Below are 18,495 nucleotides of genomic sequence, written 5' to 3' on the forward strand. Positions count from 1 at the left end.
CTTCCTAGAAGGCTGCTTAAAGGAAATGGAGTCTGGTGGTAAACAGGGCATCAATTGTTGTCTCCCACCACTTCCTCCAGCATGTTGTATGGAGTGAATGTGTAATGGCTGGAAATCCAACAGTCATCTTAGACCATGAGATGGCCTGAGAATGGAAGCCATACATGGCAGAATAGAAATATAGTAGGATCCTAGGTCTCTGGTGATTCGTTGAACCACCATACCAAGCCCTAGACTGCCTAACTCTGGAGTTCTTTTACATAAGAGAAGAAACCATTTATATTTAAGCCTCTATAGTCTGGTCATGGTTGAACCTAATTCAAACTGCATCATTACTTTATTTCATTTAATCCTTACAATAACCCTGATTTAGTCATTACTTAACTATTATGCAAGTCTGACCCCATTAGTTGAGATGGCAGAGGTGCCATCTCACCTGAAGCTGTGAGACTTTTATTTCTACTGAGGATAAGCTCAGGCTGGCCTTATCTGGTGGAGAGAGACAGACAGCCCTGCCAAGGTTCTGTACCTACTAGAATAAATCCCTGTTCTCCCTTCCATTCCTGCTTATTGTCACTGAGTTCAAGCTCGTACTGCTTGCCACATGACAAGCCAGTAAAATGAGAGACAGGTGTTGGGGCAAGGAAAAGCCACTTATTTGGAAAGCCAGCAGACCAAGAAGATGGTGGACTCATGTCCCAAAGAACCATCTTACCCGAGTTAGAATTCAGGCTTCTTTTATACTAAAAGGGGAGAGGGTGTAGCTGGTTGTTGTTTCAGACTTGTTGGTGCCAGAATCCTTTGTTCTTGCAGCTGTCCACGTAGGTTTGGTCCCAATGTTCCTGTAAACCTCCAACATGACAATCAACAATCATTATTTTCTGTTCTGCAACTTTTTATCTTTATGTGAATGTAAACATGTTATACCTTTAAAGGTCAAGCCTTGGAGGCAGAGCATTGAGAAAGGGCTGTTATGTATGTTTGAAGCCATAGGCAACATTTTTACAAAGGTGCAGAACCAGCATGACTAAGTATAGGCAACAGAACACAAGGTTAGAGCTAAAGGAATAGATCCAATATGGAGTCAGGTTTGTTCTTCTCTGTTACATACTGCTTTTTGTGGTAAAGTTTCTGACAGGGAAGTATGATGTTGAAAAGTGTCCTATTTATTAAGGTATATTGATGTTAAACATAAATAAATATTACCTTAAAAGTCTTATTTTTACTCTATAATTTTTTATATATTCTGCATTTGTGAATTCCAGGATAGTTTCACAAGAAGTTTTATTTATCCAGCACTTGAAAGCACCCCATCCACATTTTCCCATCAGTTCCTTCTTTGTTAACAAACCATGTAACTTTATAACCATTTCTTTCTTTTTGTTTTAGTTTCCAACTTTCTTTAGTGCTAATCTTAATGCTAATAGGTTGTGAGATATGTTTTTTTAACTGAATGAAATATTCTTTAAATTCTATAGTGCTTTACAATTTTCAGAAGTTTCACACACATGATTTCATATAATCCCATAATCTATATTTCCCCACCCTTGTATTGCCCCTCCCCCTTCCCTCTTCCCATGGGTAACCACTAATTTGTTCTCTATATCTGTGAGTCTGCTTCTTTTTTTGCTTTATTCATTAGTTTGTTGTATTTTTTAGATTACACATGTAAGTGATATCATATAGTACTTGTCTTTCTCTGACTTATTTCACTTAGCATAATGCCCTCCAAGTCCATCCATGTTGCTGCAAATGGCAAAATTTCATTCTTTTTTATGGCTGGGTAGTAGTCTACTGTGTGTGTATGTATATATATATATACCACATCTTCTTTATCCATCTGTTGATGGACACTTAGGTTGCTTCCATACTTTGGCAATTGTGAATAATGTTGCTATGAACATGGGGTGTACAATCATTTCTAAATAGATGATATAAAATAGTTTTCAGAAGCATATGTTATAGCCAAAATCATTCTGTAGTTTCAGCTGTATGCACCCATTCTGTGAAGTTAGTTGCTTCTTTCTATTTTCATATATTGTTTGCCAAAACTAAACGATAAAATATAACTATTCTACCCTTTCTCTTTGTGTACCTGTTTTTGGTCTTACAAGAGATCCTCCCAGAGAGTAATACAAGTCTAATAATTTTAGTTAGAATCATAGAGGGACTTGCATATCAAGGTCCAGTTAGATAAACAGACGAAAGAGGTAGCAAAGACCTGGGAGATAGTAGGCACAATAGATGGTAACTTCTTTTCTTCCCTCGTTTCACCCCTCAAATTTTTTAGCCAAGCAACTACTTGTTGCTAATAATCAACTAATAAGCTACCAACCTTCAAATGTTGAACAGAATCTTCATCACTTAACAGTGTGCTTTTTACTCAGTAGGTACTTAATAAATATATGTTGATTATATAAATTGTGTTGTTTTCTATAATACCTATATATAGTAAAGCCCAAAGTCAGAGCTGCATTGGAGAAGAATATGATAACAAATTTTAGATGTGTTGAGATGAAAAAAAAACAGTCTAAGTGCAAGTGCCCTGTGATCATTTGAAATTTATCAATCTAGAGATTATAACAAAAATCTTGAGAAGAAATGAGATTTTTGAGAGAAAGAGAGGTTGAGTGAATAGAGAAGAGTAGAAAAATGAGAACTGACCTTTTAGAGGCTGGGAAGAGGAAGTCAACAGTGACTTGCAGTAATGATGATACAAGATACAGAGTCATGTAGTGTCACAGAAATCAAGGCAGAGAGGAATTTTAAGAAGAGATACTTCAGTCACTGATGTCAAACACTGTGAGATAGTAATTTTTAAAAAGAAATAATAAAATTTCTTCTTTCCCCAGTCTTATTCAGGCTCAGCTAGGATGCATTCCCATACATGACTTTGCTTTGACGCAAGATACCTCGAAGATTTTCAGAAATGGCTCGCGAATTACAAGATGTATGTTATAGGATTAATGGATTTTCAATATTTTTCCAGTAAAATAGTATATTAGATTTAATATTGGAAACTTTTTTTTAGGGTTGTCAGATTTTGTGGCTATTCAAGAAAAGTTTGCTGTACTGTTGAACAGTTTGATTTTAGCTAAGTGTTTTAGATGTAAACTTTGGGAAAACTCTCTGCATGTATCCAAACAGCTGGAAAAAATCGGTAGGTACTGAATACAGGTAGGCAATGTGTTAATGTCTGCAATTTATTTTGTATTTCACTGTTAGAAAAATTGTTCTAAGATGGTTATAGACCTTTAAGGAAAAATGTGTTCATGGGCCTAAATAAGTTACTATACTTTCCTTCTCTTGAAAATCTGATTTTCATATGCTTATGCTTAAAGGATTCTATTTGAAAACAATTTGGAAACCTAATAAAAATTAATGTTCTTATTTTTAAATTTGTTCTCAAACCAAGAGTGAAATTTTGTTTTAGTAATTAGGTAACTATGTGTTGTTCTCTCTTTTACTTTTATGACCGTTTTGTTTTGATCTCAATGACAAGGTACAGAGCTAGCAGTCCTGGTCATTCCTAATTCATTACAGAAAGTTGTCACTTATTTATATCTTAACTTTTTCCTCTTTTTTTTAGTAACATTTCAATATTAGTAATGATTTTCATAGAGATTCTATAGACAAGTTTCTTTCCTGTCTGTTGGGATCTAGCTCAGGATGTGAACTGAAAAACTACATGGTGCCATTTACAAAGACTGGGATATGCCTAAAGCACTTGGAATTTTTCACTTTGGTGTCTTTGGCTTTGTGACCCTGCTCCTTCTTAGATAGCTAGAACTCCAAAACGAGAGTTATTTCATGGCTGACAGTCTTATTAGCTTTATAATTTTATATGCATCTTGGGAACATTAAAAAATTAGGTAATGGGTCACTGGGGATTGTCTAATTATTCCTTAGAACAAAGATTTCCAACTATTTTGTGAGGAAGTTTGAAATTTGAAAGTTTGAAATTCTTGAAGTTTGAAATCAGTGGGGGAAATCAGTCAGAGAGCTGCCCAGTCCTGGGAACTGGGGTGAAAGCAAGGTCAAAGTAGAAGAAAGATTCCTGATTAAAGGCTCACCTTCCTATCAATACATAAGTCCTGGCAAACCAAGTGCCATGCCCATCCCACAGAGATAAGAGTTCTGAATTGGGAAGAAGGTTACATACAATATTTAGGAGATTTCAACTTACAGAAAAATTTGAAATTATATAGAATGATTATTAATAGTATAGCACTAAAACACTTATATTAGAAAAGTAGAAAGTTCTCAAGAGTGATTTCAGTTTCCATGTGATAAGATGAGAAAAAGAACAAATTAAACAAATTAAAGTGGGCAGAAGAAAAGAAATAATTTTAAAAGAGCATAAATAAATTGAAAACAGAAAAAATCAACAAAACAAAAAGGTGATTATTTTGAAATATCAATGAAATTGATAACACTCTAATCAGACTGATCAAACAATAAAGAGAAAAGACACAAATTTCCAAAAACAAAAATGAGATATAACTATAGTTCTTCTAGATGGCAAAATGATAGGGAATGTTATAAACATCTTATGTCAATAAATGCCACAACTTTGATGAAATGGGAAAATTCCTTAAAAAACACACACTGTCAGGGGTCCACTCAGGAAGAAATAGACACATGAGTAGGCTTATATTTATTAAAGAAATTAAATTTGTAGTTTAAAACCTTACAAAGAAAATCCCAGGCACAGAGGTTACACTGGTGAATTCTACTGAACCTTTAAATAAGAAGCAATATCAGTTCTACACAAACATTTTCAGAAAATTTAAAAGGGGGGGTAATACTTCCCAACTCATTCTATGAGGCCAACATTGCCTTGCTATCACAACCTGACAAAGACATTCAAGAAAAAGACAGACCAATATCCCTCAGTAATATAAATACAGTAAATCTTTATAAACTTTTAACAAATTGAACACAATGGTAGATAAAAGGGCTAACATGGCCAAATGTGGTTTATTCTAGCAATACAAGATTAGTTTACCACTTGATGTCAATCAATGTAATTCATCATATTAACAAACTAAAATAGACCATATGGTCATCTCAATAATGCCAAAAAAAGTTGACAAGATCCAAAATCCATTTCTAATAAAAACTCTCAACAAATTTAAAATAGAAGGAAATTTCTCAAATTGATAAAGGACATCTATGAAAAACCTACAGCTAACATCATATTTAATAGTGAGAGACTGAATGCTTTCCTTCTAAGATCAGGAACAAAAAAGATGCTCACTCTAACTACTTCCAGTAAACATTGTACTAGGGGTTCTAACCAGTACAGTAAAGCAAGGAAATGAAACTAAAAGCATACAGATTGGAGAGGAAAGAAGTAAAATGTTTTTATTCATACATGATCACATGATCATCTATGTAGAAAATTCCATGGAAGGTAGGAAATGTTTAGCATGGTTGAAGGATGTAAGGTCAATATATAAAAATTAATTTTATTTCTACATACTAGTAAGGAAAATCAGAAACTAAAATTAGAAAAACTATGCTATATTAGTTTTCTATTGCCATTGTAACAAATTACCACAAACTTTGTGGCTTAAAACAACACAAATTTATTATCTTAAAGTTCTGTAGATTAGAAATCTGATGTGGGTCTCACTGGGATAAAATCAAGGTTCGGCAAGGCTGTTTTCCTTTCTAGAAACACTAGGGATGAATCCATTTTCCTGCCTTCAACTTCTAGAGAATACTTGATTCCTTGATCATAGCCCTCTTCCTCTACCTTCAAAGTCAGCAGGTGATCTTGGATTTGGCAAAGAATTTCTTAGATACAACACAAAAGCATGAACTATAAAAGAAAATAAAGTGGATTTAATCAAAACTTAAAACGTTTGCTTTTCATAGAATACTATTAAAGGAGGAGGAGGAGAAAACAAGCCACTAGACTGGAAGAAAATATTTGCAAAACATATAACTGATGGAGGACTTGTACCTACAATGTATAAAAAATCCTTATAACTCAGTAATAAGAGAAACCACTGAATAAAACGATGAGCAAAAGATTCAAACAGACACATCACCAAAGAAGATATGTGTATGGCAGATAAGCACCTGAGAAGATGTTCAACATCATTAGTCATTAGAGAAATGCAAATTAAAATGACAGTGCAATACCAGTACACATCCACTAAAATAATTAATTTTTCTTTTTTTTTAAATTTATTTTTGGCTGTGTGCAGGCTTTCTCTAGTCATGGTGAGCAGGGGTACTCTTTGTTGTGTTGCGTGGGGTTCTCATTGTGGTAGCTTCTCTTGTTATGGAGCACAGGCTCTAGGTACATGGGCTTCAGTAGTTGCAGCGCATGGGCTTCAGTAGTTATGGTGCATGGGCTTCAGTAGTTGCAGCGTGTGGGCTCAGTCGTTGCAGCACGTGGGCTCTAGGACACGCAGGCCTCAGTAGTTGTGGAGTGCAGGCTTCAGTAGTTGTGGCTCATGGGCTCTAGAGAGCAGGCTCAGTAGTTGTGGCACATGGGCTTAGTTGCTCTGTGGCATGTGGGATCTTCCAGGACCAGGGGTCGAACCCATGTCCCCTAGCATTGGCAGATTTAACCACTGCGCCACCAGGGAAGTCACCACTAAAATGATTAAAACTTGACAGAGTGCTGGAGAGGATGTGGTTCAACTGGAACTCTCACTGTGGGAATGTAAAATGTTACAGCCACTTTGGAAAAGCATTTGATTGTTTCTTTAAAAGTTCATCTTAAACCTACCATGCAACCGGCCCTTTCATGCTTAAGTACCCAAAAGAAATAAAAGCATGTAGACACACAATTCTAATAACCAAGACATTTGAAAACAGCCTAAATATCCATGAACAGGCAAATGGAAAATAAATTGTGGTATATCCCATAGTAAGGATATATATACTCAGCAATAAAAAGGCATGAAGTGTTGATGCAAACAACAACATAGATGAATCTTACAATAATTATACAGAGTAGAAGAAGCCAGACTAAAAAGAAAACTATTTAATTCCATTTAAATAAAAGACTAGAAAATAGAATAGTGATAGAAAGCAGATCAGTGGTTGCTCGGGGACCGTGTGGGGAGGGGACAGAAGAGGTAGTGAAGAATTACAAAGAGGCACAAGGAAACTTTTAGAGGCAATAGAAATGTTTATTAGCTTGCTTGTGGTGATAGTTTCTCATACACACACACACATAAACAGACAAAATCACATGTCAAGTATATTGTATGTGAATTATACTTCAGTCAATAAAATTGTAAAAATAAATAAATAAATCCAAAGGAAACTATATTCACCCACCAAATGAGCAAAAACTAAGTCTTGTAGTGGAGATAGTATAAGGTTATGAATATTCTCATGCAGTGTTGGTTGGAGCCTAAGTCTCATGATATCTACCAATTAAAATGCACAATCTCTTTAAAACAGCAATTTCACTTTAACAATTAAATTTATAGAAATATTTCCACATGGATACAAATATAAACATTGTTTGTAATCGCATAATCTTAAATGTCCATCAATAGCAGAATGATTAAATGAAGTATGAATTATCCATTAAAAATGATTAATAAAATTTCACTATACTGGGAGAAGCCAGTCTTTCTGACTTTCTAGAATATTGTCAGTCTGGGCATCAGTTGCATTCTATCCCTTCCAAATTGTTGAACATGAACATGTTTTTCACACTTAGTACAGCTGAACAAAAAGAAACAAATATTGACCAGCAAAATTCATGTAATAGAAAAGTGAGAGAATCCAAACAAAAAAGAAATCTAAGTTCTTATTGAGCACCAGGAAAAAATAATGAATGCAAATTGATTTTCAACAATGTTTATAAACTAAAAATTAAAAATCAGGAAAGGTTATAAGGGAAAATGGAAATGAACATTAACGAATTAAGAATACTAGGAGTTGTGTCTAAAGATTGAGTAAGAGAAATTCTCAAGAATAGTTAAAGATATGAGTAAGGAAAGGAGTATCATACCCTCATCAGTAATATGTGTGCCTTAAACAAGGTGGTACTACTTTAGAATTTTATGCTTCTGACAATGTCTTCTATCTGGGGATTTGGTTAAATTCATTCATATGAGTGTAAGAATTAAAAGTTACAATTTCTCAAAGCATGAAGAAACAGAAAAGGTCCAAAGGTGGAAGAGCACTTGACGTATTTAAGGAGCAAAATTAAAGCCGGTGTGGCTGGAGAGTAGTCAGCAAGAGGGGAATGGTAGGAAATTAAATGGGAGAGGTAGGCTGTGTTCAAGTCATATAGGTAAGGGAGTTTGGCCATAGTAAGGAAATTGCCATTTTATTCTAAATGCAATGGAAAGGCATTGGAAATTTTAGGCAGAAGAGTAAAATTATCTGAATTAGTACAGAAACAGAGAGAGAACTCAATTTGAGTTCCTGTTTCTTTGAAAGTTCAACATAAACCTACCATGAACTCATTTCAAGACAAATGCTCAGAGAGCCATGGCTTCATGAAACAATATTTCCATCCCTGAATAATGTTGCCTTTTTTAAAAACACGAGTGTAACCATAGATGTTTCTTGGTACTTGCTCTATGACATAAAGTAAAACTAAGGGTTGAGACATCATGTGGACCAAAGAATTCCTCTTTCTTTTATAAAGCACATGAGTGTTTTATTTGAGTATGAAAAAATAAATATGAACAATCAAATAATGTCTCAGCCCAATTAATCCAATTGAGAACATTTTTTAACAACTTTAAAAATAAGTCATTAGTCTGGCTCTTTAAATTTTTCTTTTTTACTAATGTAGTTGTTAAATATTTAAGTGTAGATTTAGTTTTAAATGGATTGTTTAAAAACTATTTGATTAATTTTCCACAGGTGTAACATTATCAAATGCTATGGTAAATGCAGGTTTGACTACCTTTAAAAAGATAGAAGAAACAGATGCAAGGAAACTTGAACTGGTATTTAATATTTACTTATTCCTAATGTTACCTGAATTTTGTATAAATTCTAAAGCCTGACTTTTGTATCTTTATTTCTACCAAAAAATGATTTCCCTCTCATAGTCATATATATTTTTAACTTAAGATTTTAGGTAATAAGCATGTTAAAACTATTGACTCTAAAAAATATTTTACTAAAAGGGTTTTTAGTGTTGTAATAAGAACATAATGACATAAATATGTTTTTAGATTTTAAATAGACATCCCCCTTTTGGAACTCAGATAAAAGAAACAGTGATGTGTCTACCAAAATATGAACTTGAAGTGGAACAGGTAAATATTTTCTATTTTTCATATATTTTGATTTTCAGGAGTAAAGCTACCCATAACTGACTTGGAGGTGAGTATGAGTAGTAAGGTTATTTTTAACACTTTTTATGCCTATCCTTTTTTAAAGATTGCAAGATATAGTGATACCATGGCAGAAATATTAGTGACTGTTACATTAAGAAACTTTGAACAGCTACAAACTAAAAGAACAGCACCAGATTCTCACTACGTTACCTTAATCATAGGTGATGCAGATAATCAACTGGTTTCTAAGCACAAAATTATGTAAGTGTGAAATTTCTATTTGTTTTATTTCTAAGCATATACTATAAAAGAAAAATTCTGCTGAGGTTTTAAAAGAGTAATAAAATCATGGTGGGATCAATTAAATTACATTTTCCTGATTCTATAATGGGATAGTTTGTCTATTAAAGAAGATACTAATATTGGGTCTGTTTTAGATTATATTTAGTACTCAAATGAACAAAGTGTAAAGTCTGTCACCATGGTTTGAAACAAGTAATAGATGACCTTTAGGAGTAGCTCTAATTCACTGTTGCTGAACTTTCTTATTTTGTTGCTTTTCTCCTATCATTCATGACCTTACTACTCTTTGATTGCAAACTTTCTCCTACTTACTTCAAAATATATCTTCTATTTCCAAATTAAAATCTGACAAACTACTACCACCATTGTAGGATCCAGGCAACCAGATCCAATAGATAAAGGAGGTACCTTGCCTTATATCTAGTTCTCTACATATCATTCTATAATTTCTACTTCAGCCTTTTCTCCAATACTATTACATATTGATATTTTCTCCCAGGATGTCATAAGCGAACTCTAAAGATAATAGTTATAGCTACAGCTAATATTTTTTGAGCACTTAGTAGGTTCCAGGTATTGAATTGTTTAATCTTTGTATGAGATAGGTGCTATCATTATATATACTTTATAGAGGAGAAATTTGATACCAAGGTTATATAGGTAGTTTATAGCAAAAACTAGTTTTGAAGCCAAGCATTCTTACTCCAGAGCCTATACTCCTAGCATATAACTGTACCTGTAAGTTCAGGATGGCAGTGATTCTGAAATGGAAATCTCCTAATTTTTGCCAGTGTACTGGAATATGGCTTCCTAAAACATCCTGTGCAAGGTTCCTAATGGGACTGCAGTGACTGATAAGGATATCCTTTTCACTGATAATTACTCCCTTGCAACTAGCCATGATACACATACAGAGAATATATAATTATACAAATCTTTATTCTCTGTGACAACTAAATCTAATGACAGCCTTGACTATAGGAGGCTAAAATAAGTTCAATCACAAAATTGGTTGCTGGTGATGTGTTGTTATTAGATACAAACTATTTCATATCATTTAAAAAAATACTGTTGAAGTTCTCACAAATCCACATAACTTATGTATAGTCACTTTAAAGTGATAGTGATTTAAGGTCAAGGTCATAGGTTATTGATAACAATTATATATTCACACAGGTCTGAAATGATTCAGTGCAACTTAGAACCAGCTGTTGGGTGAACATATAGTTAAGAAAATTATGGTAACGATAGCTCCATTGACACTCCATTTCCCTATCCTCAGAACTTGGGGAAGGCAGTTTTCAGTAACTGACTTCAGTTTACTACCAGATAGGACCTATCTTAGAATCAGTTAGCCCTTGAACATTAATTTATTATTTCATTTCATTTAGTATTCAAGATCACTATTAAATGATGCATTATTCTTTTTCAGGGATTCTGTTTTGCTAAAAGCTGGAAATTGGGCTAAAAAGATTGATGTGAGGCGAGCTCTTAAATCTGAAGATCTTAGCATAAATCTAATTAGTTCTGAATATGGTAAGTTCATTGAAGTAATGAAGATATGAATGTAAAAAATATGATAACATTTAGGCTTCCCTAGTGGCACAGTGGTTGGGAGTCTGCCTGCCAATGCAGGGGACGCAGGTTTGTGCCCTGGTCTGGGAAGATCCCACATGCCGCGGTGTGGCTGGGCCCGTGAGCCATGGCCGCTGAGCCTACGCGTCTGGAGCCTGTGCTCTGCAAGGGGAGAGGCCACAACAGTGAGAGGCCCGCGTACCACAAAACAAAAAAAAACAGCAACAATATGATAGCGTTTAAAAATTATTTCCTTTATGTAAAACAGAAAAACAACATAAGCGATATTGTGTAAAAATAATTTATTTAAGTAAAATGAATAATTTTAAAGGAAGCTTCATATATTTGGATATGTAAAAGATAGCAGAGACTAGGATAATAAAATTAAAATTTTATCTGTTCATTTATAGACATTTTATTTTTAAGATAAATTTCAATTACTGTAGGAACATTGATTTTTATTTTTATGACAGATGTATAAATTTTCATTTGTTATACTTTTTAAAGTATCTTTAAAACATTTTTATTTCCTGGACTTGTTAAGACTTTCCAGTTCAAAAAGGTATAAAATATAACAGGTATAAAAACAAATAAATGGTCTCATGTGTATTTATATGACTTAAATAAGCATTTGTGTGCTATTTTTTTCTTTTTTCAGTTGGACTTGATATACAGCAGAAATTTACAGTCTTTTACTTAGGACCCAAGAGATTTGGAAATCAAATAATTATGCGAAAAAAACCAGAAACAGAGATGTCCCATTTTAAACATTCAATGGCAGGGCCCAGTAAAGGTAAATAGCTGTATTTAGTACTGTTTTGCATTAAAGCAAAGATATGGCTGAGGATAATATCATCAGTATAGTACTGCTTCATTCAGATTGTGGATACTCTGGAATTAGATGTTTAGACTTTCTAATAATTGCATTAATAATGTACAGTAGGAATTCTTAGTGTTAATATTTGTCAAAATTGGGGTGATTTTTGGAGCAAAGAATTATTTGACTAGTTTTTTATATGCATTGCCCCCTTTTCATACCCACTCCATTCTTATGGCCATGTCAGGGGGAGAGCAAGTGATGTACAAGAATTAATGGATTTGATAAGGCAAAGCAGGTGACAAACATTTTTTTAAAAAATTATGGGACATTCAAATAAAGACGAAAGTAGAAAGAGTGTATATTGAACCTACATGTACTCATCACCCACCTTAAACAATTATCAACTCAGGGCTAATATAGTTTCATCTATACCTCTGTTTAGATTCCCCCTTGTATTTTTTGAAGAAAATCAGATATATTATTTCCTCTGTAAATGTTTCAGTATATATTTGTAAATGGTAAGGATTTAAGAAAAAAAATACTGCATTACTCTTAGACATAAAAAGCTAATAGTAACTAATAATTATCCAATATTGAGTTAATGTTCAAACCGCTGATTACTCATAAATGTTGTAGATATATCATCTTGATACCATCTAGATATACCAGATTGGCTCCTGAATCCTTTTGCTATGTCCCTAGTAGTCTTGACAACTTCCTTGCTGTGTGAGGTGATATGATGTTCTAGGCTTACCTTTTATAATTCCAGACCCAGACCTATAATAAGCCTTTTTTCCAAAGATACCTGGTTTCTTTTCATGATAAATAGTTTTCTGTGTGCTTGAAGACCTCATTGCCATTGACTGATTATTATCTCTTGCCTTTTCCATGCACAGATTTAGGAAATATGTGATTTTTTTTCTTTTTAAAGATAAAATACATAATTGATTCAGAGTTAAATGTCCAAATCAAATTCAGGGCTATAGTATTTATCCTTAAACTAAATGATCTGTACTCAATAATATGTATCTCCTTTCTGCCATGCTGAGAGATTTGTTTTGCAATAACTGCAAAAATGATAGAATGTCACTATTTTTCATTTTTTTTAACATCTTTATTGGAGTATAATTGCTTTACAATGGTGTGTTAGTTTCTGCTTTATAACAAAGTGAGTCAGCTATACATATACATATATCCCCATATCTCCTCCCTGTTGTGTCTCCCTCCCACCCTCCCTATCACACCCCTCTAGATGGTCAAAAAGCACCGAACTGATCTCCCTGTGCTATGCGGCTGCTTCCCACTAGCTATCTATTTTACATTTATTGTATCTAAGTACATGTCACTCTCTCACTTTGTCCCAGCTTACCACTCCCACTTCCTGTGTCCTCAAGTCCATTCTCTACGTTTGTGTGTTTATTCCTATCCTGACCCTAGGTTCTTTAGGACCTTTTTTTTTTTTTTTTTACATTCCATATATATGTGTTAGCATACAGTATTTATTTTTCTCTTTCTGACTTACTTCACTCTGTATGACAGTCTCTAGGTCCATCCACCTTACTACCAATAACTCAATTTCATTTCTTTTTATGGCTGAGTAATATTCCATTGTATATATATGCCATATCTTCTTAATCCATTCATCTGTGGTGGACACTTAGGTTGCTTCCATGTCCTGACTATTCTAAATAGAGCTGCAATGAACATTGTGGTACATGACTCTTCTTGAATTATGTTTTTTTCAGGGTATATATGCCCAGTAGTGGGATTCCTGGGTCGTATGGTATTTCTATTTTTAGCTTTTTAAGGAACCTCTATACTGTTCTCCATAGTGACTGTATCAATTTACATTCCCACCAACAGTTCAAGAGTGTTCCCTTTTCTCCACACCCTCTCCAGCATTTATTTTTTGATGATGGCCATTCTGACTGGTGTGAGGTGACACCTCATTGCAGTTTTGATTTGCATTTCTCTAATGATTAGTGATGTGAAGCATCCTTTCATGTGTTTGTAGGCAACCTGTAAGTCTTCTTTGGAGAAATGTCTATTTAGGCCTTCTGCCCATTTTTGGATTGGGTTGTTTGTTTTTTTGACATCGAGCTGCATGAGCTGCTTGTAAATTTTGGAAATTAGTCTTTTCTCAGTTGCTTCATTTGGAAATATTTTCTCCCATTCTGAGGGTTGTCTTTTCGTCTTGTTTATGGTTTCCTTTGCTGTGCACAAGCTTTTAAGTTTCATTAGGTCCCATTTGTTTATTTTTGTTTTTATTTCCATTTCTCTAGGAGGTGGGTCAAAAAGGATCTTGCTGTGATTTATGTCATAGAGTGTTCTGCCTATCTTTTCCTCTAAGAGTTTTATAGTGTCAGGTCTTACATTTAGGTCTTTAATCCATTTTGAGTTTATTTTTGTGTATGGTGTTAGGGAGTGTTCTAATTTCATTCTTTTACATGTAGTGGTCCAGTTTTCCCAGCACCACTTATTGAAGAGGCTGTCTTTACTGTATATTCTTGCCTCCTTTATTAAAAATGAGGTGACTGTATGTGCGTGGGTTTATCTCTGAGCATTCTATCCTGTTCCGTTGATCTATATTTCTGTTTTTGTGCCAGTACTATACTGTCTTGCTTACTGTAGCTTTGTAGTATAGTCTGAAGTCAGGGAACCTGATTCCTCCAACTCCGTTTTTCTTTCTCAAGATTGCTTTGGCTATTCGGGGTCTTTTGTGTTTCCATACAAATTGTGAAATTTTTTCTTGTAGTTCTGTGAAAAATGCCAGTGGTAGTTTGATAGGGATTGCATTGAATCTGTAGATTGCTTTGGGCAGTATAGTCATTTTCACAATGTTGATTCTTCCAACCCAAGAACATGGTGTATCTCTACATCTGTTTGTATTATCTTTAATTTCTTTTATCAGTGTCTTATAGTTTTCTGCATACAGGTCTTTTGTCTCCTTAGGTTTATTCCTAGGTATTTTATTCTTTTGTTGCAATGGTAAATGGGAGTGTTTCCTTAATTTCTCTTTCAGATTTTTCATCATTAGTGTATAGGAATGCAAGAGATTTCTGGGCATTAATTTTGTATCCTTCTAGTTTACCAAATTCATTGATTAGCTCTAGTCGTTTTCTGGTAGCATCTTTAGGATTCTCTATGTATAGTATCATGTCATTGCAAACAGTGACAGCTTTACTTCTTCTTTTCTGATTTGGATTCCTTTTATTTCTTTTTCACTTTGAATGCTGTTGCTAAAACTTCCAAAACTATGTTGAATAATAGTGGTGAGAGTGGACAACTTTGTCTTGTTCCTGATCTTAGAGGAAATGTTTTCAGTTTTTCACCATTGAGAACAATGTTTGCTGTGGGTTTGTCGTATATGGCCTTTATTATGTAGAGGAAAGTTCCCTCTATGCCGACTTTTGAGTGGGTTTTTATCATAAATGGGTGTTGAATTTTGTGAAAAGCTTTTTCTGCATCTATTGAGATGATCATATGGTTTTTCTCCTTCAATTTGTTAATATGGTCTATCACATTGATTGATTTGCATATATTAAAGAATCCTTGCATTCCTGCGATAAACTCCACTTGACCATGGTGTGTGATCCTTTTAATGTGCTGTTGGCTTTTGTTTGCTAGTATTTTGTGGAGGATTTTTGCATCTATGTTCATCAGTGAAATTGGCCTGTAGTTTTCTTTCTTTTTTTTCTTTTTTTTTTTTTTTTTTGTGGCCTCTCCCATGGCGGAGCACAGGCTCTGGATGCACAGGCTCAGCGGCCATGGTCCACAGTCCCAGCCACTCTGCAGCATGTGGGATCCTCACGGACCAGAACATGAACCCGTGTCCCCTGCATCAGCAGGTGGACTCTCAACCACTGTGCCACCACGGAAGCCCTAGTTTTCTTTCTTTGTGACATCTTTGTCTGGTTTTAGTATCAGGGTGATGATGGCCTTATAGAATGAGTTTGGGAGTTTTCCCTCTCTGCTATATTTTGGAAGAGTTTGAGAAGGATAGGTGTTAACTCTTCTCTAAATGTTTGATATAATTCTCCTGTGAAGCCATCTGGTCTTGAGCTTTTGTTTGTTGGAATATTTTTGATTACAGTCTCAATTTCAGTGCTTGTGATTGGTCTGTTTATATTTTCTATTTCTTCCTGGGTTAGTCTCAGAAGGTTGTGCTTTTCTAAGAATTTGTCCATATTTTCCAGTTTGTCCATTTTATTGGCATATAGTTGCTTGTAGTAATCTCTCTTGATCCTTTGTATTTCTGCAGTGTCAGTTGTTACTTCTTTTTCATTTCTGGTTCTATTGATTTGAGACTTCTCCCTTTTTTTTTCTTGATGAATCTGGCTAATGGTTTATCAATTTTGTTTATCTTCTCAAAGAACCAGCTTTTAGTTTTATTGATCTTTGCTATTGTTTCCTTCATTTCGCTTTCATTTATTTCTGATCTGATCTTTATGATTTCTTTTCTCCTCACTTTGGGAATTTTTTTGTTCTTCTTCTTCTAATTGCTTTAGGTGTAAGGTTAGGTTGTTTATTTGAGTTATTTCTTGTTTCCTGAGGTAGGATTTTATTGCTATAAATTTCCCTCTTAGAACTGCTTTTGCTGCATCCCATAGGTTTTGGGTTGTCATGTTTTCATTGTCATTTGTTTCTAGTTATTTATGATTTCCTCTTTGATTTCTTCAGTGATCTCTTGGTTATTAAGTAGCGTATAGTTTAGCCTCCATGTGTTTCTATTTTTTACCAGTTTTTTCCTGTAATTGATATCTAGTCTCATAGCGTTGTGGTCGGAAAAGATACTTGGTATGATTTCAGTTTTCTTAACTTTACCAAGTGATTTGTGACCCAAGATATGGTCTATCCTGGGGAATATTTCATGAGCACTTGAAAAGAACGTGTATTCTGTTGTTTTTGCATGGAATGTCCTATAATTATCAATTTAGTACATCCTGTCTAATGTATCATTTAAAGCTTGTGTTTCCTTATTTATTTTCATTTTGGATGATCTGTCCATTGGTGAAAGTGGGGTGTTAAAGCCCCCTACTATGATTGTGTTACTGTTGATTTCCCCTTTTATGGCTGTTAGCATTTGCCTTATGTATTGAGGTGCTTCTGTGTTGGGTGCGTAAATATTTACAATTGTTATATCTTCTTCTTGGATTGATCCCTTTATCATTATGTAGTGTCCTTCTTTGTCTCTTGTAATAGTCTTTATTTTAAAGTCTATTTTGTCTGATATGAATATTGCTACTCCAGCTTTCTTTTGATTTCCTTTTGCATGGAATAGCTTTTTCCATCTCCTCACTTTCAGTCTGTATGTATCCCTAGGTCTGAAATGGGTCTCTTGTAGACTGTATATATATGGGTCTTGTCTTTGTATCTGTTCAGCCAGTCTGTGTCTTTTGGTTGGAACATTTAATCCATTTACATTTAAGGTAGTCATCAATATGTATGTTCCTATTACCATTTGTTTTGGGTTTGTTATTGCATGTCTTTTCCTTCTCTTGTGTTTCCTGCCTAGAGAAGTTCCTTTAGCATTTGTTGTAGAGCTGGTTTGGTGGTGCTGAACTCTGTCAGCTTTTGCTTGTCTGTAAAGGTTTTAATTTCTCCATCAAATCTGTATGAGATCCTTGCTGGGTAGAGTAATCTTGGTTGTAGGTTTTTCCCTTTCATCACTTTAAATATGTCTTGCCACTCCCATCTGGCTTGCAGAGTTTCTACTGAAAGATTAGCTCTTGGGTATTCCCTTGTATATTATTTGTTGTTTTCCCCTTGCTGCTTTTAATATTTGTTCTTTGTATTTAATTTTTGATAGTTGATTAATGTGTGTCTTGGCATGTTTCTCCTTGGATTTATCCTGTGTGGGACTCTCTGTGCTGCCTGGACTTGATTGACTATTTCCTTTCCCATATTAGGGAATTTTTCAACTATAATCTCTTCAAATATTTTCTCGGTCCCTTTCCTTTTCTATTCTTCTTCTGGGACCCTATAATTTGAATGTTGGTGCATTTAATGTTGTCCCAGAGGTCTCTGAGACTGTTCTCAATTCTTTTCATTCTTTTTCCTTTTTTTTTGCTCTGTGGTAGTGATTTCCACTATTTTATCTTCCAGGTCACTTATCCGTTCTGCCTCAGTTATTCTGTTATTGATTCCTTCTAGAGAATTTTTAATTTCATTTATTGTGCTGTTCATCATTGTTTGTTTGCTCTTTAGTTCTTCTAGATCTTTGTTATTTTCTCCATTCTATTTTCAAGATTTTGGATCATCTTTACTATCATTACTGTGAATTCTTTTTCAGGTAGACTGCCTATTTCCTCTTCACTTGTTTGGTCTGGTGCATTTTTACCTTGCTCCTTCATCTACTGTGTGTTTCTCTGTCTTCTCATTTTGCTTAACTTACTGTGTTTGTGGTCTCCTGTTTGCAGTCTGCAGGTTTGTAGTTCCCATTGTTTTTGGTGTCTGCCCCCAGTGGCTAAGGTTGGTTCAGTGGGTTGTGCAGGCTTCCTGGTGAAAGGGACTAGTGCC

General features: G+C 34.5%; 1 protein-coding gene across 11 annotated transcripts in view; it reads left to right on the forward strand.

Annotated features, from left to right (window-relative positions):
• The window catches only part of HFM1 (helicase for meiosis 1), a 129,409-nt gene that overhangs the window by 67,833 nt on the left and 43,081 nt on the right, over positions 1-18,495 (forward strand). For all 11 annotated transcript variants that reach the window (XR_010842344.1, XR_010842345.1, XM_067042903.1 and 8 more), the window contains 7 exons: positions 2,853-2,950; positions 3,032-3,160; positions 8,857-8,942; positions 9,174-9,257; positions 9,382-9,539; positions 11,014-11,117; positions 11,815-11,949. Coding sequence is in view for 9 of the 11 variants with exons in the window: in XM_067042903.1 (XP_066899004.1) it covers positions 2,853-2,950; positions 3,032-3,160; positions 8,857-8,942; positions 9,174-9,257; positions 9,382-9,539; positions 11,014-11,117; positions 11,815-11,949 (794 nt within the window). In the remaining 2 variants the exon portion in view is untranslated. The remainder of the gene's footprint in view (positions 1-2,852; positions 2,951-3,031; positions 3,161-8,856; positions 8,943-9,173; positions 9,258-9,381; positions 9,540-11,013; positions 11,118-11,814; positions 11,950-18,495) is intronic.

This window comes from Kogia breviceps, chromosome 1 (genome assembly GCF_026419965.1).
Source record: "Kogia breviceps isolate mKogBre1 chromosome 1, mKogBre1 haplotype 1, whole genome shotgun sequence".
NCBI classification, from domain to species: Eukaryota; Metazoa; Chordata; class Mammalia; order Artiodactyla; family Physeteridae; genus Kogia; species Kogia breviceps.